The 25,229-nt window shown below is 34.6% G+C and overlaps 2 protein-coding genes across 3 annotated transcripts in view; both read left to right on the forward strand.

The window, feature by feature from the left end:
• The first annotated feature begins 258 nt into the window (after positions 1-258).
• Positions 259-11,019, forward strand: LOC134263629 (uncharacterized). Its single transcript, XM_062745999.1, has 18 exons — positions 259-349; positions 580-917; positions 1,278-1,509; positions 1,607-1,846; positions 2,013-2,116; positions 2,216-2,351; positions 2,482-2,590; positions 2,763-2,948; positions 3,175-3,256; positions 4,111-4,192; positions 7,151-7,533; positions 8,264-8,495; positions 8,711-8,950; positions 9,228-9,331; positions 9,419-9,554; positions 9,745-9,853; positions 9,970-10,158; positions 10,871-11,019. Exons 1-18 carry the CDS (start codon positions 313-315, stop codon positions 10,947-10,949), a joined length of 3,018 nt encoding a protein of 1,005 aa, XP_062601983.1. The 5' UTR covers positions 259-312; the 3' UTR covers positions 10,950-11,019.
• A 394-nt stretch (positions 11,020-11,413) lies between these two features.
• LOC134263642 (FYN-binding protein 1-like) overlaps positions 11,414-25,229 on the forward strand; it is a 30,559-nt gene continuing 16,743 nt past the window's right edge. The window contains exons 1-2 of one of the 2 annotated variants that reach the window (XM_062746018.1): positions 11,414-11,642; positions 23,667-24,849. In XM_062746018.1, coding sequence (XP_062602002.1) covers positions 11,640-11,642; positions 23,667-24,849 — 1,186 coding nt within the window. In that variant the 5' untranslated portion in view covers positions 11,414-11,639. The remainder of the gene's footprint in view (positions 11,643-23,666; positions 24,850-25,229) is intronic. The other variant, XM_062746017.1, reaches the window with a different exon arrangement.

Here is a 25,229-nt window from a genome sequence, read left to right on the forward strand (position 1 = left end):
AATTTGTAGAAAAACGTCTTTTCCCAACTTCCTATCACTCCACAAGTTGAAAATCAAACTTCAAAAAACATCGCTTGAACTTTTTCTACAATGTCATTAGCATAGTTTGGGAAAGGGGCGATTGCAAGAGTTTTTACACCAAGCCATCTCAAATACTAGTATACCAAAATGGCAGGAACTCAGACAACATGATCGTCGAGAAAATAGGCTCAAGAAGAAGTCTACAGTGTTGGTAATCAGTATCTTAGGTTTTTACAATCCACGTGGGTTTGGTTAAGGTGACTGTTCTGTTGATAAGACACAAATGACAAAATGATGTCACTGGTACTAATTTCGTTGGCGTTTATAGGTAAGAGGTACAATAAACTCCATATTGATAATGTTCATGACGTTAAATAAAATGTGTGGGAATAAATTCGTTTTAAAAGATTTTTATTCAAAGTAAAACACATATTCTTTGTTATTTCAAAATAACAATAGATAATTTTTGCAAAGTGTAGCTGAATATGATATAAGCCTTCAAAAACACGCGTGAATTTCAATGTAATATTGAAACGTTGCTGGTGCTTCTCTTTATAGTCGGTGTCCAGTCAACAACGACTACTACAACAACAACCGTAAACCCACTGGCGAATAAAACAGTCTGTTACGATCATGTTGGCTGTTTCAATAACCTCCCTCCGTTTGATAACGCTGCCTTTGATTTGCCACTATCACCAAACCAGATAGGGACACAGTTTCTACTGTTTACTCGAAGAAATAGAAACAATGCAGATATACTGGACTATGTATCTCATGCCACTGTGCACAATTCTCATTTCTCGAGCACCCAGAAGACAAAGTTCATAGTCCATGGATTTGCCAATTCAGTTAAAACTGCATGGTTATATGCTATGAAAGATGCTTTTCTTACAAAGGTAAGAATCCAACCATTTCAAGTTTGAAAAAAAATTGTGAACATTATTTAATTAATGTCTTTATTCTAGTGACTAAATCCAATACCATTATACATAGAGAATCGTTGGTTTGCATGTTATAAACATTTTGAACTTTGAAAAAAATTAAATCTAATGAAGATATATTGCATTGGTCTACATGTATTTTATTTTCAACTATGGTATCTGCCATTCTGCTCCAGGAAGTTCTTGGGCAAAGAAATTACTATTGTATATCTATATGTTGCAAGTACATACCTATTCAATTGCAACACCATGGACAATCATAATGTTAAGAATACTCGATGATTATTTTGCTATTGCAAGTAATTTTACTTGCAGGGGGATTTCAATGTCATCATTGTAGCATGGGGTAAAGGAGCTGTCCCACCACATTATAACCAGGCTGTTTCCAATACCAGAATGGTGGGAACTCAAACTAGACTCGTCATTGAGAAACTGGTTCAAGCAGGAAGCAATTTAGATGATATCCACATCATAGGCCACAGCTTAGGGGCTCATACTGCGGGCTCAGCCGGAAGGCAACTGCACGGCAAAGTTGGCAGAATTACTGGTAAGGCTTATACGTATTTGAAAAGGGTACTGTTTAATGCAAATATCAACAAGCAAGAGTATTCTGAAATTATACGATTACTTATCATGGCCTTCAGGGCTTGATCCAGCTGAGCCAGATTTTGAAAACCATCCAGCTGGTGTACGGATAGATCCAACTGATGCAAAGTTTGTCGACATCATTCACACAAATGGTGCACCCATAAGAAGAGGCGGAGCTGGGTTAATGCAGGTGTCAGGGCATGTGGATTTCTACGTAAACGGGGGAAAATCCCAACCAGGATGTCCAAACTTGGTAGCAGGGGCCTTTCAACAACTTTTTAATCACAACGTCTCTGGTAGGTTTGCGGAATTCCTTCTCTATTTGTAAATGTCCTTTCAAGAAAGAGACAGATACACTTAGTATTATAAACATCATTGAATACATCTGCATTGGCAAAAAGTAATGCATGATCTATATTCCATTTGATTTTTTGAAAAGTACTATTAATGTGTATTTTATAGGCGCTGTAGTGGCTGCATCTTGCAGTCATGGACGTGCCCACGAATATTTCACGGAATCCATATTAGCAAGCTGTCCCTTTACGGCATATCCATGTGACAGCTACGTAGGTTAAAATATTTTGCTGAAGATATTAACTAAGACTGCATGCATTTAAGAAAGATATATAGCAAACAATAGAAGTAAAAGAACTTGTATAATTTAGGAAAGGTTTATTGCCGGTGGATGTAAAACGTGTGGTTCCAGTGGATGCTCGCAGCTTGGTCTAAACGCAGAGAAAAATTCAGGGCGCGGGAAAATGTATCTCAACACTCAAATCAAAACCACCGCACCATTCTGTGGTATACTTGCATTTACATATGCTCTTTTCAAATTCTAGCATTTCATTTACTAATGAATAAATATAATTCAATACAAAGTATACGCAAATTAAATCCATGAGGCAATTAAATTACTTGTATTCTGTTTTAGGCTACCATTATCTTATTAAAACGGTCTATGGAACAGAGGATTCCATTGGTCAAATAATGGTCACAGTGCATAATGCTGATGGTCATATACAACAAATTGCCATTACAAAGTAAATAGGGGTATATATAGGTAAACAGGGGTTGGGTGGTAACTTTTCTGTCAATCAATAGAATCTCAAATTGATACTATTGTCAAACGAATTAATAACTCTGTAAATCAAATACCGGTAAATTAAATATACTTCATATATGTCAATAACTATTGATGTTGTTACAATATAGTCCTGGAGCACACTTGAGAGCTGGAATGCCTCACACTCAGGTTGTTGTTCTGGCAAGTAGATTCACACACATAACATCCATAGATGTACTCTATCAGAAGAAAGACGGCTTCCTGTTCGGAAGGGGAGGAAAGAACCAAATAACGTTAACGTCAGTGTCTGTCGAGGAAATTCAGACCAGTAATAGGTGCGCCCTATTTCTTCTGCTAGTTAGTGATGTATAGCAAAAATCGAAAATCATGAGACATCTTAAACGTATGGTATCACTCTTGATATTGCGATAACTTGTGAATTTCAAATTATTTATTAATACATGTAGTATTAAGAAACCAATGCATTGAATAGAATCATATTTTCAGTGGAATATGTATATTTTACTGTGTATGTCCTGAATCATGTTTTCTCTTTTCAAGGTACACTTTCTGTATGAGAGGAATCAACCTACCAGACGGAGTAGCTGTCAAAACCATGCACATATCCTCTACCACAACGTGTTAGAGCCAAAGTTGTTGATCAAAATCTCAATAAAATATTGCAATAAAGGAGTACTTCTTTAAAAGTTTTGATATCTTCTCACATACACTAGAGACTGCCCCATCCTACTGTTATCATCACTTCAATTTAAAATAAGTTCGATCTATGAAATGTATATTTATTTCAGTCTCCATGATTTGAGACATGAGCTCGATCGTGAGTTCACGTTGTGTAATAACACAGCATCAAATTCAAGGTATACGGAGCTTGGTTGCCACTTCCGAAAGGATACTACGTCTTGGTGATTTCTAGAAATGTACCCTCGACTTGAAAAATTGTGTCACACTGGTTTTACAAGTTGTATATGTATTTAATCTAAACATGTTTGGAATTCTTAAATCTTGAATTTACTTCAAGACAAGTTTGTCGTTACACAAACTGTACAGCTCGTCATGAAAAACAACTACTTTCCAGTTTTAATAGATTTATTTAATAACTATGCGTTTGGTACAAAAGACATTTAGTACTACAGTGTAATATTAAGAACTTTGGTAGTAGTTGTCAATTGTTAAACACATAGGTTTTCCATTGGAAATGAATTTAACAGTGCTTCAACCAACTAAAAATAATCGTTTTGCAAGAAACAATACTTCTTCTGTTGTTGAAAATGACACGAAAATATCGAACACGTCATAATTTTCCAGACACTGTCTGCACGAAAACATACGTGTTCAATGTTTAATCTGCACAGCTGGTTTGTTCAGTGATCTTCGATGACACAATAGCGTTCTATGAATATTGGATCTAAATATGACTCGACCTTCACTTGATTTTGGTCAAAATGTTTTGGTCTGTCTTCCCGGGGGTAATCCGGTGCGTTCTTTATCTCCGCAAGACAGCCTTTAAGCATGGACACGTGGTGGATAATCCTCACAGGGTTGTGTTTCAAGATTTGCGGTAGGTATCTTAATCACTCTAGATTTAAAACCACATTCATCCGGGGAAAGCCATTAGAAAATTATATAGACAGTTTGGTCTCTGCATTCATATTATTCTTTGCTGTAATTCAAAGATGAATGACCGACACCACCGGTACGTGATAAGAGATGTCCTGTAAGATGATATACGCAATTTAGAGTAAAACCATTTTGGAATTGTTTTGGATTGATTTAACAAATAGTTTTGCTGTAAAGGAATACAAGAAAGTAACAAGTACTTTAGCTTGTCATAAGCGAATATGTGCGTCAGTGTAAGATCTATCTTAGTGTTCATTCCCTTTCTTTCAATTCCTCTTCCCTTATGCTCTTTTGTGATGGAGTTTACCTTTATGCGACCCCGGGAATAAAATCTTGTTGTAACCTGAAAACATGACCCAATCCTCCCTTGCTCCTACTCTTGTTTCTCAGGGACAGGGGCCAGGTGTTATTCTTTTTCATATAATTGAATTCTTCGTTGTAGATGGACTTTGTCCAGAAGATAAGTATGCAATTTCTCCATTGGAAGACACATATGCTGTGATTACTGTATTTGTCAGCTTTCATGATTTTTCAGTATACAGAAAGAGCTCTATAATGGTGTTCTTGAAGCATTTGAGGTTGCAATTGATTCTAAGGTATCCATAAACTCCCAAGTGACGCAACACCTACCCTGGATAATGATATGCGGAACAGAACTTGTTTTCAGTTACTATCTGTGTTTATTTTTGATTCCAAAAAGTTAACTCTTGATCGTTTTCTATACTTTTGTTGATTAGCAGATCTGCTTTTTGTGTTTCATATGAAGCAGAATCTATTCAAAAACTTCTATATGAAAAGAAACCTCTTTCTTGCCTTCAACTGGACATTTCGATACATGTATGGACAACGTTGTCAATCAACGATACCGGGGTATTTAATTTCATTTCTACGTTGAGTTTATATATTTTAATTTAATCAATATTTTATTATGTAAAATTTCATAATTGGATTGGACATCAGGCATGGCCTATATAAGTCCTCTCCAAAAGTTTATATATCTCTTATAACTCAAAGTAAAAGTAGAGGTACTGTGAGGACTGAGTTCACGAAATGATACCCCCGCCTCCCATATGATTTTAAGAGCAATGTCCATGTTTTTATGGGAGACCCGATGTGTACAATGGCACTGTGCAATAAAGAACCCGTGAAAATATTATTAAACTTTATTCAGTTGTAAAGGAGGAGTTGCAGAAAAGAGTTTGATACCCCTCAATATTATAGAAAGAATAGCCATTTCCATGTTTTGCTAATGGAAAGCTGAAATATGTATCCAATCAGAAAGTAAAATATGAGGTGCACAGTGACACTGAATGGGATTTGATGAGATGTTCACAGAATCTTTGTTACATGGTGCAATTGTGCACCTCCTATTTTACCTTTTGGTCGGAGACAAATTTCGGGTTTCCCATAGCAAAACATGGAAATTGCAATTCTTTCTGTAATATTGAGGGGTGTCCATCCTTATCCGCAATTCCTCTTATTTAACTTGTTGATCTGACACTTAATTTGGGTCTCCAATAGCAATTATTGCCATTATAATCATATGGGAGGCGTGGGTATCATTTCGTGCCTCAGTGCTCATAGTGCCTCTAGTTATGTTTCTGCTTTGACCATCAAGAGAGTTCCATGTTGCTCTTGGGATGATCTTGTGTATGAATATGGCACTATCACTGTCAAGGCCGTTTGTCTGGCAAAACATTATGTTAAGTCTTTCATCATTGTTGTAACTTTCTCCCGGCCCTTGTTCAGTGTTTTTACTTTCTTTCCTTTCTTTCTTTTTTTTTGGGTGACCCGACTTCATGTCAGAAAACATGCATTTGTGTTTTATCAATCATCGTTTGAAGGTTTTGATAAACAGTCTTTCTCTTCATCCTGAGTAATCTCTGTTAGACCTTTGCAAACAATGAGTTTAAGGTCAAGATCTAGTAAATGAAAGGTGCCTACACATTTATCAAACTTGAGAAATAAATTCCTTTATTGATGCATTACAACTTTAGCTTGATCGAATAATGTGTTTCGGGACATAATTTGTAGATAAACAAGATGAAAAACTGTATTTTAAACTGTCATTTTCAATGAAAAATTAAGAAAACCAGTCATGAATATGGGAGTTTTTCTCATATTCGACAAAGGAAATGTATCCAGATTGCCTACAGTCTCTCAGAAAACGGTAATTAGTATGTTCATGGCCTCTTCTTTTAATCAATATCAAATTTAATATAGGCATCCGGTTTACTTTTCATATGATTTCAACTTGAATGTCATGAAAATACTCTATTTTCTACATAATTCTGCTAAAGCCCTTAAGTACGGGAAAAAGAAAGTTGAAATTGATTATGACGTCATAATGGATCTAGCACCAAAAAGTAGTCTCAAGTTATTTACTAGATCTTGACCTTAAGTTTGTTGTGTATTGTCTTGGTGAATTATTAATCTTTAGCTGGGTTAACATTCTAGTATGTAAAATGCCATCTCTTTACTATGATGGTCATGTGATCTTCCTGAATTGAGGATGTTGCATCCAAATGAAAAGTACACATTAGTACCATTGATTTTTCAATTGGTCTGACTACAATTTCCATTCAGCTTGATTTAAGGAATTTTAGGGCGGTCCCATTCTCTGGTGGAGGATCGGTAGATTCCTACAGTTCAATCCATCTGTTGATTTAGGATGGAATTTGTCTGTTATTGAGCATTTTTTTTTCTGTTGAGTTTGACTGACAACCTTATCATGTACGTAATGCATATATCCTTCTTTCAGATGTTTGTTCTTTGATTAAGATTTCTTTGGCGTTGCTATATTAACATGACAGGGTTCTAACTGTTCTTGCTCATAACCTTCCAAAGCCGGAATTTTGATAATAATTAATTGACGTGAACCAAATTCTATTACTTTCAGCGGGAGATGCCACCCTCAACAAAAGCACAACCCATGGTCACGTAACAACCACACCAACATCTTTAAATTTAACAACCCACAAGCCAAACCCGTATGCAAATAAGACTGAATGTTTTCCATATGTTGGTTGTTTCGATAATTTCCCTCCATTCGATAACACTGATTTAGATTTGCCTCGGTCTCCTCAACAAATCGGTACTGAATTTTTACTCTTCACAAGAAGAAACTGGAATACCTCCCAACATCTGAATTATACATCACTGTCCTCCGTAACAAACTCATTTTACAAAGGCATCCTCAAAACCAAAATTATAATTCATGGATTCACCAATTCCATCAAGACAAAATGGCTGTACGATATGAAAGATGCTCTTCTCAAGAAGGTAAGTCATTCTTTTTATTTAATGTCTTTTAATGAATAAAAGTGAAATTGAATTCAATCAGAGATGACAAGGCTAAAATCACTGCAAAAGGTATATACAGTAAAACTCGGTTATAACGAAGTATATAAATCACTTCGCTATATCCATGGTATGAATTCATCAAATTCATATAGTGCAAAATAATATATATTTTTTGTACTGATTGTACTACATGGTGTAAGTGCATTATATTTTTTGACTGATTTAACGGGGAAAATGTCACTATTCAAAATTCCCTTGTTCAAAATTAAAAGGTTTCCATTTAAAGGATATTTAATATAGATACAATGATAAAAAATATCGTATCGCAATACGATTTTGTAATATCGATATATTGGCAATATGCTTAGATTAAGGAATTATGTCATTAAATATAAAAATGGACTTATGAAAGTTTGTTATTAAGCCAAATAGTAAGACAGAAGTTGTTTTTTGGGAACATTTCCGAGCATAACTTAAATGAAATCAACAAGATTTTTTTCTGTGTTGGTTACTTATCATAGTTATGTACATTCTGCATGTAAATTAGAGTAAATATAGTAAGAAAATGCCATTTAAATTACATTGAAAATATTGCAATACATATCGCAATACAGTTTAAAATATCGCAATATATCGCAATACGAAATCTCGGGCCAATACCCAGCCCTACATTTAAAGGTTAAATAGTGTTCACAATTTCCTCTGACAGGGGGACTTTAATGTTATTATCGTGGCATGGGGTAGAGGAGCCACTGCACCTAACTATAACCAGGCTGCGTCTAATACCCGAATGGTGGGGACCCAGCTTCGCCTGATCATTGACATGTTGGTAAGAGCAGGTGCCAAGGTGAGCGATATGCATCTGATTGGTCACAGTCTTGGCGCCCATACAGCAGGCTACACAGGACGACTTCTGCATGGCAGATTAGGAAGGATAACGGGTAATCTATAAATTCCGTATACATGTAGATATATATCCTGTAAGTCTCCGTAATCATCGCATGCAATAGGTTAATGTCCATTCTTATTCCGACAACCTACCTTCAACTAAGCTGCAACTATATTTATGGAATTAGAATCGAAACTGAATCATGGATTGCGATGATGATAATATGGTTCGTTAAACAGCTAAAGACATCTCTTGGTTTCATACTAGGTATGGATCCTGCAGAACCCGACTTCGAACATCTCTCTGTTGGCATTCGATTGGATCCTGACGATGCTAATTTTGTTGATGTCATACATACAAATGGTGCACCATTTTCTAAGCTTGGTTACGGTCTTATGCAAGTTTCCGGTCACGTGGATTTCTACGTCAATGGAGGTGAAAAGCAAACTGGGTGTCCAAATCAAATAGGTGGACTATTCAACACCATCTTTACCTTTAATACTTCAGGTATACATTTTATACAGAAACGTTTTTTTTAAAATCCTCTTCGGTCTTTCCGCCACATTTTTATTTTTTAAAAATACATTTTTCTAGCTATGTCAAATACGGCATGTTTTGTCAGTTCAGAAAATTCTCTCCATTGTTTTGTTTAAGATACATCAGGGATTTGTGGATTAAACGTGTATATATAATTTAAATATTTTTAGACTTCTTTTTCCTTTAGACTTTTTCATGCGAAAAACTAATTAAAATCCGCACTTCAGCAGGAATCTTTCTTTTTCAGTCATTGGAGAGGCTATTGCTTGTAGTCATGGTCGTTCTCATGTGTATTTCACTGAGTCCATATTGACGGATTGTCCGTTTACAGCTTACCCTTGTGACAATTACGTAGGTTGCAACCATCTGCTCGCTCATTTCCTCTGAGATTTTTTTCAAATGAGTTACCTGCAAATTAAGATAAGTCTAATGTTTTAGGAAAATTTTACTCATGGTGAGTGCATGACGTGCGGAACCAGAGGCTGCTCGGAGTTGGGATATTATGCGGATCAGTACTCGGCGAGGGGCAAAATGTACCTCATGACTGTAGATAGAAATCAGGGGCCATTCTGTGGTAAGTATTGGATGTGATATATATGGTGGTCTCACTGTTTTCCTATCTTTGACCTTTAATAGCAAATGAAAACGGAAAAAGGAATACTAGTATTCACTGATATATTTTTTTGAATGAATATACAATGATGTCCCCAGTCTTGCCTCCTAAAGTTCGTTTGCATTTAAATTAATCTCTCTACTTTTAATAGGTTTTCACTATGTGATTAAATTTGATCTTGGAAGAACCGACACTTATGGCACTCTTTTTATCACACTTCACGGGGATTTTGGTAACAGCCATTCCATCGCCTTTACTGAGTAGGTTCTTTAATATTACACTATGGTAGAGAATAACATTTAAGAAAATGAGGGAAGGATTCATTCGTGGAAAAATGACCTTTTCCCTTTTTTTCAACTTCTTTTTTTTTTTTTAGGAAAGATAGCCATCTTAAAACAAACGGTGTACTTACAAAAGTCGTCGCCGTGCCCACAGAGGTTGGAGAGGTAACGTCTGTGGACTTACTTTACAAGAAGAAGGGAGGCTGGTTGTTTAGCTTTGGAGGTGGTGCTGCTCAAATCGAAGTTGTGTCCATTTCTGTTATGTCAGGAGAACTGGGCACCAGGTAAAATATTAGTTGTTTAAAATATTTTTTCCAGTGGCCATGGATTCTTTCTATAACAATCCCTGGTTTGAAAAGCGGGGATATATAGTGATGGGATTTCTGTCTGTGACACTGGAGAATTCATATCTCATATCCCAACTCCTCCAATACCACTAAATAAAATGTAATGAGACTTTATTACTTACTGTCAATTTGCGTATTCCGATTGGACAGATATTAGGGGTTTCCCACAGAAAAAAGGACACTTTGGGCGAATTCACCATGCATCGGACACCCTCGTACTAACAAGTTCTAAGGCTATCGCTACCACATGTGGGGGCGGGATTTCATTTAATTTGTGCTTCTAGATTAAAATTCATACTGAATGTAAATCTCTACAATAATTTTTATTTAAAATTCTTGGATGGAACATTTAATTTTCTACATTAAAATTTGAAGAGGAGATGCATGCAACGGCTATTTGGAAAAAGTAAACACTGCCATTCAAATTACTGTTTCTATTACCAATTATAGTACTCATGTTGGTATTTTCCAATGAAAAATTTCTTTAGTAAGTTATGGACATATTGGCAAGATCGGAATATATGTGCATTGGAAAGAATATTTCGTGATCTCAATTGGCTGCTGATTTAGATGAAAATAATGATGATTTTTTTTATGTATCTCGACAAAGATTTTTTCCAACTTTATCAGTTCTTTTTTTTTTTTGCAGTTCTTCCTTTTGCGTGCGTAAATCGATACAAGACGGACACTCTGTCAGAATCCCAAAACAAGTCGTCCCCGTATGCTAAGGTTCAAGTGGTCCTCGCATCTCTCCAGTACCCAGTCTAAGGAATGTACAACGTCACGGAAAATAAAAATAAAGGTTTACGGTGTTGTGTTTCAGCATTTTTTTTAAAAGATACCCTCTTCTTTCCTGAACGACAATCTTGAGTAAACAGCTGTTAATGGGAGCTTGAATTACAACTCTCATGGTCCAAAAGCTTTAATTGTGTCTCCTATTCTCCAAAGCGACACCATATACTAGTACCTCCATGTACTCAAGATTGCAAGTCCTCTGCAGAATGACAACTGAAATTATATTTGACGCAAACTTTAAGCTATAAATATTTTCTTATCAAAATGATTTATGAGGGAACCTTTAACCACTATATCACGATATAATAGTAGATTCTAATTCCTCGATCAAGTACTTATGTATACAGAGTACTATACAACATCAAGCTGCAATATGATTAGGCGGTTGAAGGGCTTGGCACTTTAAAGCAGTGTATGAAATTATCTCCTTCAATTTAAGGTTTTATATACGTTAGGAGAGACACGCACCTGTGATTAAATCAGATAAAAAAGCGAAAGAGGAAGTAAAATCATTGCCGAATTCTGCTAGCTCCTGGGAATCATGTGCCGTATCTTCCAGAACGGGATGATATTATGGTGAATACAAATAAAACTTAGTCTTTCCTGTTGGATTTTTGAATAAAATGGTGAGTATCACGGAAGATATATATGAACAATATTGAGTCTGATCTCGAAATGTTATCTCACATGCATGTCTGTATACAAGATATGTGGTAGCCTTAAAACAGTGCTTCACACGTGTAAATGTCTGACGATTCTTAGATGCAATGTAGAAAAATATTTTGTAGACTGTGTATGATCCTTATTTACATGGTTAAAGTGAAAACCAAACATTAATTGTCAGGTCAGATTGTTATAAATCTCTGGCTTTAAATCTGACATACTTCTGTCTATGACAGAGGAACACCTTTTGAATCTAAAAATTACTTAGTCAAGTGCTTACAAATAGCAAGTTTAAGGCATAAGAAAATATATAATTAGCTAGTTTTACAAATCAAAACAAACATGATCTTAGGACCTGAAATTCCCACCCTGAATGATTTGGTCATGGTAGAACGAAGTATGTTGATGTATGTTTTAAAACTGTCTGCGGTAAGGAGACATATTTTGTTTTAATGAGCTCCATACAGCCTGCAGGAAACCATCACTTAGGAAAACACAGAGGATAATTGCTTGTCGCTGTTGTTATATATATATACAATTTACTGTCAATAAATCACGAACATTAATGGCGATGTAGACGGGGTTTTCAGCTAACGAAATAGAAATACCCGTGTTTTGGGAATGAAATGGTAAAAAGGTCACTGAGAACAAAAATCACGGTAATAAAGACAATTCCATTTACTTTGGTAGTTGAACTTATACAGAAAGTCGCAATGTACGCAGGGTAAATATTTGCAAAAGTATCTTATGTTAAAGGACTGGAGTTAACATACCGTAAATCTATCCAGTTAAAAGTTTGTTGGGAAAAGAAACCTGAATTTTCTGCTATGTGCGGTAAAAGATTGGGTGTATAGAACACGATTGAACTTATTCAATACCTGAATATGCTGAAGTTGAAAAGGATTTTTAAAAATATATTATCTTTTAAATCTTCTGTTTGCTTTGTTGTAAGATAGATTTTTAGAAAATGCAAACATTTTCCTTGTGGTGGAAAATATGTCATGTGAATCTCGCTTTCAAGGTGAAAATGATATGCGAGACATTTGCAAAATAAATGATTGAGGGCTTCATTGAATCTTTCGTTTATCAAACAGTAAGCAGCTTGCAACTTTCAGCTTTCGGTTCGCGTTCATCTACCGTATGCCAATGCCAGACATGAGTATTTTTACAAAATATGTGTCGGATCAAAAAGTAAAATAGGAGGCACACTTTTCAAGCGGGGGGTATAATATTGGCTGAATTAATGTCATTGTATCGACCAAGAACTTGCGAAATGATGACTTTAAACGTGGCTGCTGATATTTTTGTTTCATCAACTTGTTTGTCAATAACTTACCTCGTTTTAGATATTGTTCATACGTGCAGCATTCGGATCGAATAAACTGAGAGATATAAACCGCTTATGCAGGTGATAAGGGCATAAGTAAGGGAAGTTGACGACTAAAAAGTTAAAGCCATCACATTTATCATATCTTTGTTGTAAGATTATCATCAAGTATTATTGTGTCAAAACGGGTAACAATCAGTATATGATGAGATTTTTGAGAGACGGGGAACACAAATGACAGATGAAGGAAGGTGTATATGTAGATCTATCTTAGAACTATTTCGCTCATTCGGTATAGTTTGGTTTCCACGTAGCATGATACGTTTTTCTCATTCTTATGTCTTGTGTAACGATGTCCTGTGCAATATTGAGGTCAGCTTCATATATTAAAATGAAGGACTTTTATTTCAACAGAAATTTACAAATATTGAATGATATATTTATCGAATCCTGCTCTGGTCCCGGGTTTGAATCTTTGTCTGGTCCGTTGCATATTATTTTCGTCGGTTAAACTGGTTCAGCGGTTGACAATGTTCAAAAGTTAACGGGCGGCGGACGACGCACAACGACGGACGAAAACAGATACCAAACAGGTCACTTAAATGACTCATGTGCCCTAATTTTTTTATGACCCCGTAGAAGTTTCGGGGGTATATAGTTTTTGTCGTGTCCCTCCGTCTCTCTCTCTGTCTCTCTGTCTGTCCGCAAAAATGTTAACCTTGCCCATAACTTTTGATTTAGTAGAGCTATGACATTCATATTTTACATGTGTATTCCTTATGACAAGACCTTTCTTTCGGTACCACCAAATTTGACTTTTTGGCCTTGACCTTGGAGTTTGACCCACTTTTACACAAAAATTTGAACGTTTACTTTGGCCATATCTTTTGAACAGTAGATAACAGGACATTTATACTTGACATAAGTATTTTTTGTAGAAAGACCTTTCATTGGATACCAACAACCTTGACCTTGGAGAATTCTGTACTTATGAAAAAACTTTCACCTTGGCTATAACTTTTGAACGGTAAGTACTAGGGTTTTCGTACTTCACATATGTAATCCTTGTTAAAAGACGCTTTTTGGATACAAAGAACCTTGACCCTTTGATCTTGACCTTGGAGTTTGACCTCCTTTAAAATGCAACCTTGAACATAATTTTTAAATGGTTAGAACTAGGGCTTTTATACTTCACACATTTAATCCTTGTGACAAGACCTTTCATTTGATATCAAGAATTTTGACCTTGACCTTGAAGTTTGACCCATTTTTACACAAAAATTTCAAACTTTTACTTTGGTCCTAATTTTTAAACGGTAGACACTACGAATTTCGTGTTTCAAATATCAATTCTTTTTGGCAAGACCTTTCATTTGAAACCAACAATTTTGACCTTGACCTTGGAGATTTCCGTACTTACGAAAAAAAACTTTAACCTTAGCCATAACTTTGAACGGTAAGAGCTAGGGCTTTCATACTTCAAATATTTATTATTATATATCATATTCCTTGTGAGAAGACCTTTCATTGGATATCAACAACTCTGACCCTTTGACCTTGCAGTCTTTGCAGTTTGACCTACTTTTTTACAAACTTGGTCATAGCTTTTTGAACAGTAGGAGCTAGAGCTTTCATGTTTCACATATGTAATTGTTGTGACACGACCTTTCATTGAATATCAAGAACCTTGACTCTTTGACATTGACCTTGGAGTTTGACCGACTTTTTACAAACTTTAACCTTGGCCATAACTTTTGAACAGTAAGGGTCAGCGCTTTCATACTTCCCATATGTAATCTTTGAGGCAAGGCCTTTCTTTAGAAACCAGCAATCTTGACCCTTTGACCTTGACCCCAGAGTGTGTCCTACCTTTACAAAATTTAACCTTGGTCATAACTCTTGAACAGGTGGTGCTAGGGTTTTATATTTTACATTTGTATTTATTTTGAAAAGGCCTTACTTTAGGTACCAACATATTTGATCTGCAATTAAGAAAGGTTAACCTTCGCTGTTGCCATACGGGCCAGGGGGCATCAGTGTTTCACAAACACATCTTGTTTTTTTTTTTTTTTGCCTTCTTCCGCCGGACGAGGATATTTTTATGCGCCCGGATCGAAAGATCCGAGGCGTATATTGTTTTTGTCCTGTCTGTCTGTCTGTTTGTCTTCAAACTTTAACCTTCGCCATAGTTTTTGAACCATGAATGATAGAGATGTCATATATTTTTTTAAAGAAAATGTTTATATGCTAAAAATAGAGGGCCAAACTTTAACCTTTGCCATAATTTTTTAACCATAAAAGATAGAGACTTCATGTTTGGTATACATACAACATTTATTAAGCTTTTTTAAAAGACACCATGGTCAATGATCTTGTGACCTTGACTGTGGTCTATATGCTAAATATAGCTTTTTTGACTGCAAACTTTAACCTTCGCCATAACTTTTGAACAAAGAAAGATAGAGACTTAATATTTGGCATGCCTACTCCACTAATGAAGCCCTTTTACATGACACCAAGATCAATGACCTTGTGACCTTGACTGCGTCTTATGTGCTAAAAATAGCTTTTTTGAACCTTCACCATAACTTTTGAACCATGAAAGATAAAGACTTGATATTTGGTATACGTACTTCACTAATCAAGATCTTTCAAATGACACCAAGATCAATGACCTTGTGACCTTCATTGTGACCTATATGCTAAAAATATGTTTTTTAAATTTGTTGCCGCCGGGCGCATAGTGTTTCACAAACACATCTTGTTTTAAAGAAAATATTTAATTGGGTAAATTTTTCTTTATAAATTTAGAATCTCTAAGAGAATCTAATTTTTTTAAAAGGTCGTTTTCTGGACATTTTAAAAAAGTTTTCAGTTGGGACAGTCAATCCGTCGGAAGAAAGCATTTTTGTGAAGATGGTCTGAATTGTCTTTCTTTGGCCATTGCATACTGACTCTTTCTTAAAACTAAGTCATCTAGCTGTGAGTTCGCGGATGACTTACAAGCATCAAAATTTTACTATAAATGATATAGAGCTTAAAACAATTTTTTAATGTTTTCAGAGGAGAGAACTTATACACTGCATTGATGTATTCTTATTGTTCTGTAGACACTTTGTATGCATATTTATAAAAGATGAAGGATCTGTGATATTGCATACTTCCATTTTTGATAGACATTTCGTGTAATGACCAGTGCAAATATATTGGCTGACTGAATTGCTTCTTTTAATAAATCCTGAATCGGTTTATGCACAAATCTAGAGGGGGTGGATGGGATGGGGGTCCAATTCCCTTGTAATTTGCAGAGTTGTTCAATGTGCATATTTAAGATATTTTTTTTTTTACAAATTACCTTGGAACCCCCACCCACCCCGACAACATGGATCTCTGTTAGCTGGCAGGAAAAATTCAGCGGCTAACACCCCACCCCTAAAAGTTTCGGTTTTTTTACATTCGGAAAAGCATTTTTTCCCCTGTCAATAAATTCTTGGTTTGGATTTTTTTTTGTCTGCAGTTAAGGACAGGGTGATCTAAAAGATCATAATATTTGGATGAAGTTTGACAATTATCAGTAAAAGATATTTTTTCCAGATTAATTTAGTGACATCTTTGATTCTGCACTGTGTAAATTTGACTTGGATGCATTTTGAAAGAACATGCTTTTTTTGAACAATTTTGTTTCTGTGGATTGGGCTAATTAGAGAACCATTAAACGTCTAATTTCATTTTTTTTTCTAATTAACTTGCTTTTTGATCGATCGCTTGTGTACATCACACATATTAAAACTCACTGGTACACAAGTATTTGATGAAAAAAAAAAGAATGGGTTTTTTTGCCATTCTTTACATTTGCCTACATATGTTTCCTGCATATAGGTATTGGATTTTTTTGGCCTGTACATTAACAAATATTGAAATTAAGGTTTGCTAAGATGCGTGAATCCTGAAGGTGAAATTTCATATTCTTTGAGTATATGTTTTATCTTCCTCGTACACTTAAATTACATTTTTTTTTCAAGTTAATAAATGTGCTAAAAGGATAAGATAAGGCTTTTATTTCATCTTTGCTTCCTCGTACACTTAAACTGTGGATTAGGAGCAAAACGTGCATGTGCCAATGGAAAAATAAATCACTCACGTTTATCTAAATTGTTATCAACTGAATATATCGAAAAATAAATTTCAGAATCCTAAATCGCAAAGTTTTACTGAAATATATAGGAAATTTCTTTAAAAATTTTCCAAGAACAACAAAGCCATAATTGATCATATTTATTGGAAGCATCCTCAGGTAGTGTAGATTCAAGTTTGTTTAATTTAAAGTTTTACATAGAAATATATAGGAAATTTCTTTAAAAATCTTCTACTCAAGAATAGCAAGGCCATAATTGATCATATTTATATGGAAGCATCCGAGGTAGTGTAACAGTTTGTTAGCCTCAGTGGGCATGCTTTAGAAATATATGAAAATTCTTTCTCTTCTTATCAAGAATAGCAAAATGATGCTTTATACCAAATTTGGTTCAAACTGACCCCCAGGGGTAGAAAAAAGAAAATGTTTACATCGAAAGAGAAATATATAGAAAAGAAAAAATTCACAATTTAAAATTTCTTCAGACAAATGGGAAAGCAAAGCTTAAATAATCTTTATGCCTTGGGTAATCTTGGGTAATCTTTTGATCAGTTGAATTGCCAATTTTTGATATAGCTCTTTTTTAAAGCATATTGAAAATAATTAGAAAGCAAAAGAGAATGTCAAATGTGATCTAATTAATACCCAGAGATACAAAACATGCATTTTAAGGAACGCGTTGCCTGATCCTTAAATTCGAATATTTGTTCAAACATTTTTGATTTAGACTAAGAAGTCTGACAATGGACATCGATCAATATATAAGTTCCATGTAGTTTTGGCCAGATAAAATTAATCTTTAGATTCTCATCCCCGCTCGCCCCTCTCAAAGTGTCCCGCCCCGGTGTTTTTTATTTCGATGTGTGGGTGCCAAAATGGTATTTTCATGTTTTACTCAGCAAGAAATATAAAGGAAAATTCTTGTATTAAAAGTCGCTTATTTTTAGCAAAAGAATGTAAACAAAGCCAATAAGAACAATTTAAATGTGTAATTTTTTTAAGGGAATGATAATTTGTAAGTATTGAGAAGGCAGAGAAGAAAAAGTAGCATAATATAAACACATCTACCATCACTTGCATGACCGAGTTTTAGAGAGATTTGAACTAAGTAAAAATAGACGAGGAAAATGACACCTGGTCAAGTTATAACGATGTCCAGCTGTGTATGATTTTGCTTTGAAAAAAAAAAAACATTGTAGGCAGACTTAGAGAATTTTAAGTGCTCAGACGTTAAATCTTAAAACTGTTCAGGCCTAGGTTTTTCAGTAGAATATTCTATTAGAATATTTTATAGATTTTGCAAATATGACCTATTTTAATGTTAACATGTACCTCAAGAAATATCAAATTTTTAGGAAGGTGAAAATCTATGATATTTTACAAAAAAACAGAGGGATTTGTTGGTAAAACTAAAAGGGTTGGGGAAAGGCCTGAGAAGTCATGCATACACAATTTATTGGTACATGTATCCCCACCTAATTTTGTTTGGCGAGTGCCGACCCGTATAATGTGTACTTGATAATTTGTTAATTAACAATAAATATTTGATTTTTTAAAGTAAGCATCTTCTTTAAATATTTAAAAGAATATGAAAAGAATAAAATATAATATTATACTTTCATGTAAATTACTTGAATCTGATTCGTCGAGAAACATTTGATAAAATACACTACTACCCGCTGAATAAAAACGCCCTCCTGCGTAGCAACAGTCAACATTGCTTGACGACGGGTGGTATTACAAAAAATAGCGACTGCGCGGAATTTATGCGCGCACGGTTCACTGTAATATGTATTTGTATAAAACATTAAATATTTGATTTTTTAAAGTAAGCATCTTCTTTAAATATTTAAAAGAATATGAAAAGAATAAAATATAATATTATACTTTCATGTAAATTACTTGAATCTGCCAATTTTTGATAAAATACACTCTTTAATTAAAGCCACGCCCTCCTGCGTAGCAACAGTACATTGCTTGACGAAAGCAAAAAAAGAGAATGCGGAATTTATGCGCGCACGGTTCACTAATATGTATTTGTATAAAACATTCAGTATAATATAATAAATATTGCATTTTAAGTGTAACATTGAAAATTTTCACCCCAAGAAATCCTTAAATCGGCTCGCCTCGGTTGAATATTTGTTCAAACATTTATATAATTTACAATTTAACATTTATAAAAAATAAAAGATAAAACATCAGCCCCAATTCTTTAGCAAATTAGGATGAGAATCTAAAGATTCCATGTAGTGTTTTTTTAAGATACATAAAATTTTACATTTTTTATTGGCCGGTTTTACCTACAGCTTTCTAAAACACTAGTCCAGATTTTCGACTACGCCTCCATTCATGCGACTTTCCGGTGAGTAAATCGTGTCATATAAACAAGGAAGTTAGGGCCTATCTGTAGTGTTATATCGAGGAAGAAACGGTTACTACAGCGTACGGAATATCTGTGGTAAGAAGAACAATAATTTAGTTTTCTCTCCATCTTCCTACTTTTTAGTTGACATTCTCTAGGTTGTCGCATGTCAGTAGCATAAATATTAGTCGGATGATAGCGTGTAACCTGTACACAAGATGTTCAGTCCGTAACACGGTGTATCGTTGCATCTGATGTTACATGTCATATACCGGTATATAAAAACATGTCATTTCATCAATGTAGATCTAAGTTGTATTCATGGCAAGTAAAAAAAAAATAAATATAATGGTCTAAACTCTAAAGAGTTAAGTGAAAAAAGTAGAATTAAGTCTGCATGGACCATACCAAAAAAAAATGCACATTGTTAAAAAAAATACAGGCTTTTGATATATTTGATCAGAAACCTAAAATTTGATGACACAAACATTGGGTATCTAATGGAGACCTATTGATTATATCCATGCCTCCTAGGGCACTATGTATGAATGTTTATCATTAAGAGATTGACTTGAAACTTCGTGTGCATGTATAATTTTTGTAACCACATTGGACGATTGAAATCAATGCAACTCAATAAATCCATCACTGTCTGATAAACAGATTATTTCCACTTTCTATATAATGTTCATCATTAATTGATATGAATGGGGGAAATGCAAATTAAAGATCTGCAGGTATGGACCCTCAGAGAATATAACAAAAGTTCTGTCCACAAAATAAATTCCTTTACCATGAAGCAAAAAGTTATGCATTCACAGCAGATGATTAAATAAAAAAAAAAGAACCTTAATAGAATCTTAAGTAAGATGAAAAGAATGGAGAAGATATAATTATAATTTCTTCAGAATTTTTCAACATTACCACTGACCTTTAATCAATTTATATATTGATCAGGTTTTTTAATATATTCGATCAGTGCATACTATTAATGCAAGATATATTACTGTATTCAGCGGCGACTCACACAAATCGTTCCGACGAAAATAGTTCCATCATTAATAAGTAGATACAACATAATTGTTCATGATAAGAATAATGTTGTGTATATCATACGTAAAAGAAACCAAAATTAATGTTAATTTTTCCTCCAAAGATAACTTTCCCCCCTAAATGCAAATAAAAAATGTTGATATTCCTACGCTTGCTCCCTCCTCAGCTTTTCTTTTTAACATGTTTGATAACAGAGAATATCTAGGTCATTCTTCGGTTGATATTTTTTCACTGATGAATTGATTATACTATATCAACAACTGTAGTAAAATCATGTTAATTGTTCGTTAAGAGATAAAGTTTCCTTTAAGAGAAAAAAAATAATCATTCTGTGTGTAGAATGTTAAATGGAATGTTTTGAACAGTCCTGCACGTGTGTAGACAAACTACACATAGGGAGAGTACGTATGAAATGTGTAACAAAACCCGAACTGGCCTGGGGATTTCTAAACTGACAGTCGTTTAATTTTTATGAATCAGAATTTGTATTCATGTGATCTAATTATGAAAAAAAGTTCTGTCTGCCATCGTAACTTCTCTGTGAGCGGGAGTCCGTTTGACAACTCCATCACACGTGTGTATAGACCAAGGCTAACTGGTCTTGCGGACATAGGTATGTGTACTGTTTGTTAGCACGGTTAGGAGACTAGGTGACCGTAATGCTACTGACTCACGAAATTTACACAAGTTCTATAACTATAACTAGACAGTGCAGTTTTATTTTTATAAACATCATTAAACACTGTTAAACATATTAAATCTAAAAGTCGAATATCTTTGGATATGGGGTAACCCATATCCATTCTTGTTTACAAAATATTTCATGACAATTAAGGAGCATATAGGTGCTATGACCGGTTGACAGGAGATGCCAAATCCTTCGTGGCACCTGATCCCTCCTCTGATATTTTAGAAGTACCGGTACTTGTTTGTTCTGCTCCTAATCTGTATTGTTTGAATGGATTTTGAGCTTCATTGATGTTTGTTATTGTCATATTCTGTCATTGATTGTCATGGTATATAACCATTTGATTCATCAATCAGGGAACCATAAACTAATGAACAGGAGAGAGAAATCCAGAGGTTATATATTTTTAAAGATGGATGTTTTGAACAGCCAGCAGGGGATGCTTACTCCTCGTAGGCACTTGATCCAAGCTTTGGATTTTACAGGGCTGTGTGTGCATAGACTGTTCACAGTATTGTATTGTTTGTACTTTTCATGAGATTGATCACTGTTCATGCATTATCTTCAGTGTTTTGCTTTGGGATTTTTTATACATGATACTGGAATTATGTACTGTGTTAATCACGTTAAAGCTGAATAATTACCATAATGCTGTTAATAGAGGCATTGGTGCACTGGCTGATTTTGATTTCAAAGTGTTCACAAATTGCCCCTAAAATGTAATTTGTTGCTTTTTTTAGTTATGATCATGGGAAGTCACATATTCCTTGTATGATACTCTGGACACTTTTACATTCTGAAGTGGACAGCTTGACAAGTGTCATTGTTATAAGTTTACCATTGAATGATGTGTACAGACAGGAAGAAAATATCTAATGGATCAGAAGTTTTTAAACCTAAGTCCTCTGAATTTGAGAGAACTGGGTCACTGATAATTGTAAAACTAGAATTAATCACTACTTAAATCTAAGATCATCCCCAGTCATATATTTACGTTTATGAAACTATTACACCATTCTAGTCTTTAAATGTGATGTCGATGAACATTTATCAAAAAAAAAAAATGGATATAATTTCTTTTAAGCAAACTTAAAAGCTATATAGTTTTTTTTTAAAAAAAAACATTTGCTTAATTGATTGAGAATTTTGTGTAATCAAAGGATGTAAAGTTTGGTACTTGTGTAATAGTCCACTTTAAAGACCCCATCACATGTAGATACATACAGTCAGAGACAGGAAGTATTTAACTAGCCACTGAAGGATAAGTATAAAATTTTACTTCCTGTTTGTTTTTTTTAAAAAATTACTGAGATAAAAAAATGTGACTGTCATTTGGCGTAGGATTATAAAGCCTAGAGTGGGAGGTGGGAGGAGAAGCATTATTGTCTAGATGTTAAAGAAAATTTAATTTGGATATTTACATTTAAAATTCAATCATCTTTTTTTAGCTCATTTTCCCCTAAAACTAGGAGTTTAATGTTCACTCGGCAAACAAATGACACTAAGTTAACATTTAATTGATAAAATATCAACAATATATCTCTATATATTCAGTTTCATCATGTTGGTATGTCTGGAAATATATGTGTGTGTTTGTAAAACTTTGCATCTATATAAAAAAAATTGCAGTTCTTAGTGGAATAATTCATATATGGTGATTACATGTACTATTTGGTTCTATAGCATATAATTCTCATCTATCAATAGTTGTCAGAAACATTAACATTTTTCATGCATGCTTACCATAAAAAAAGGAAAATGGAGAAATGTACTTGCATTCTGCTTATAGAGTATTGTAACAGGACATTCATGTTTGAAATACATGTACCTGCAGTGCAAAGAAAACTGTACATGTTATAAATGTGTGTACCCAATATGAACATTTGGTTATTTGAAATCTATAAACTTAAACCAAGATACACATAAGGACATCTTTTTTTGTGTGGACCTCTATTTATTGGTTGTTGATAGCACACTAGGGGGACCTGAAATTTAAGACTTCCTTGAACAGATGATCATAAATATTATATTACATAGATATTGTAATATGCTTTTCAAGTTACTACACTTTTTTGCACTTTTAAGTTTTCAAATTTTCAGATTTACACATATGCACTAGAATTTCATCATCACTTTATTTCATGCTGAGGTTATTGAGAACTGTTTTGCATATTTGTATGCCACTCACTTTACTATTAGTTCTCTCTGAGTTTACATACTTGCTAAAATATTGTCACAAGTTGTACATGTACCTTCAACTCTATCATGTCTATTGCAACAAGAGTAAATTTTGCATATACTTGTTCCTGAATTAGTCATTATCTAGAGAATTATTTAGTACTAAGAGGAGAAATTTCCTTATATATGTCATAATATGAAGTATACATTGTGTTATTAATTTCTTTTTTTAAATTAACAGGATGTAAATAAAGTACAAAGAACAGGGAGTAGATCCGCACTCCAGGAAAAGCCTGAAAGTAATGTAGGCAGAACACAACCAGGAAACCCTTCCAGTAGCAGCAATGCTGCAACAATACACAGTGCAAGCCAGAAACCGGGCATAAACAAGAGAAACAGTAAACTAAACATTCCGGCTGCCTTCTTGGCAGACAAGCAGGAACCAGCAATGAATAGACCTCCGATTCCCAAGAAAGTTGTGACAAATCCTGTGGAGGATACTAAACCTAGTTTTACTCCTAAACCGGCATTAAAACCAGCTAGACTTCCCACAGACAAAGAAGGAAGTGTGGCAACCATTCTCAGGACCATTAAAAATGCAGAGAACAGGGCACATGAAAATGGGGATGTTACAAACTCTGAAGACTCTGAAACTACAAAGTCCAAACCTTTGAATCCATTTTTGGCGAATGACTTGAAAAATAAAAGTGAGATAAATAAGCCAGCTACTCCGCCAAAGGCACCAAAACCAGATTCAGAAAAACCAGTCCCACCTTGGAAAGCTGCAAAAACAGTTGAATCTGAAAAACCTGCACCACCTTGGAAAGCACCAACTAAGGAACTAGATCCTGCAAAACCTGTGCCTGCATGGAAACGTAAACCTTCTACTGACCAGAAGGATGAAGAAAATACTTCTAACAAAAGTGAGAATGTACCACCTTGGAAAGCTCAGCTGGAAAGTAAAAAGTCAGCCATTGAAACCAATAAGGTGACAGAAGAAAAACCAATACCACTGTGGAAACAAAAAAATCTCCAAAACAAGCCAGAGCCTTTGAGCAAACCAGAGCCAAGTAAAACAGATTCAAAGGATGAAAACAAACCTCCTCCTGTAAGTAGACTTAAAAGCAGTCCTTTTTTGGCAAACCAGTCTGAATTAAACAAAGCTATAGGAGGACTGCGGAGGACAAGCAGCAGTAGTGAAAAATCAGACGAACCACCACCTGTGTTAAGGAACTTAAAAACTAAGAAGTCTGTAGTTCGGAAATCTATAACACGGCAATTTGATCAAAAAAAGTTTTATGCTGTAGATATAAAGACAATAGAAGTGGATATAACCCCTCCTCCAAAGCCTACAAAATTACCTGTTGTCACTAATATAGACAGTATTGTAGAGGAATACAAATCCAGGCTAAATACTACTACAGGTAAAGTATATAGCATAGATTTGAAAATTCTCTTACTAATGTGCATATGAAAACTTATTGTGCAAGTGAGGGAAAGAGAGAGAGAATTCCTTATGCTCAGTACACCTAAATCATGTTAATACCTGAATTTATTAGCCGGGCTTATTGCTAACAATGAAATTTTAAAGTTACGTGCAAAAAAATAGTTCTTACTCTCAACCGATTTTGAGATAATACAAACGCTAAATAAAGCAACAAAAATAAAACGAAGTTTTATCGATATAAAGTAATCATTAGTAGTTATGACTTTGAAAACTTCATAAGTCAAAGAACATAGTTCATTAGCGTAAGGATTTTTGATAATCAGTGTTACCGTAGTTCTCTACATATACGAGGTAAAG

This window comes from Saccostrea cucullata, unplaced genomic scaffold (assembly GCF_032062105.1).
Source record: "Saccostrea cucullata isolate Sc308-1 unplaced genomic scaffold, CSIRO_AGI_Scuc_v1 ctg325, whole genome shotgun sequence".
Taxonomy (NCBI): domain Eukaryota; kingdom Metazoa; phylum Mollusca; class Bivalvia; order Ostreida; family Ostreidae; genus Saccostrea; species Saccostrea cuccullata.

Coding starts and splice junctions, on each gene's coding strand:
- LOC134263629 (XM_062745999.1), top strand. CDS start 313: ATGATGTCACTGGTACTAATTTCGTTGGCGTTTATAG. Junction 918..1,277: donor AAGATGCTTTTCTTACAAAG/GTAAGAATCCAA, acceptor TTTTACTTGCAG/GGGGATTTCAATGTCATCAT. Junction 9,555..9,744: donor AAATCAGGGGCCATTCTGTG/GTAAGTATTGGA, acceptor TACTTTTAATAG/GTTTTCACTATGTGATTAAA.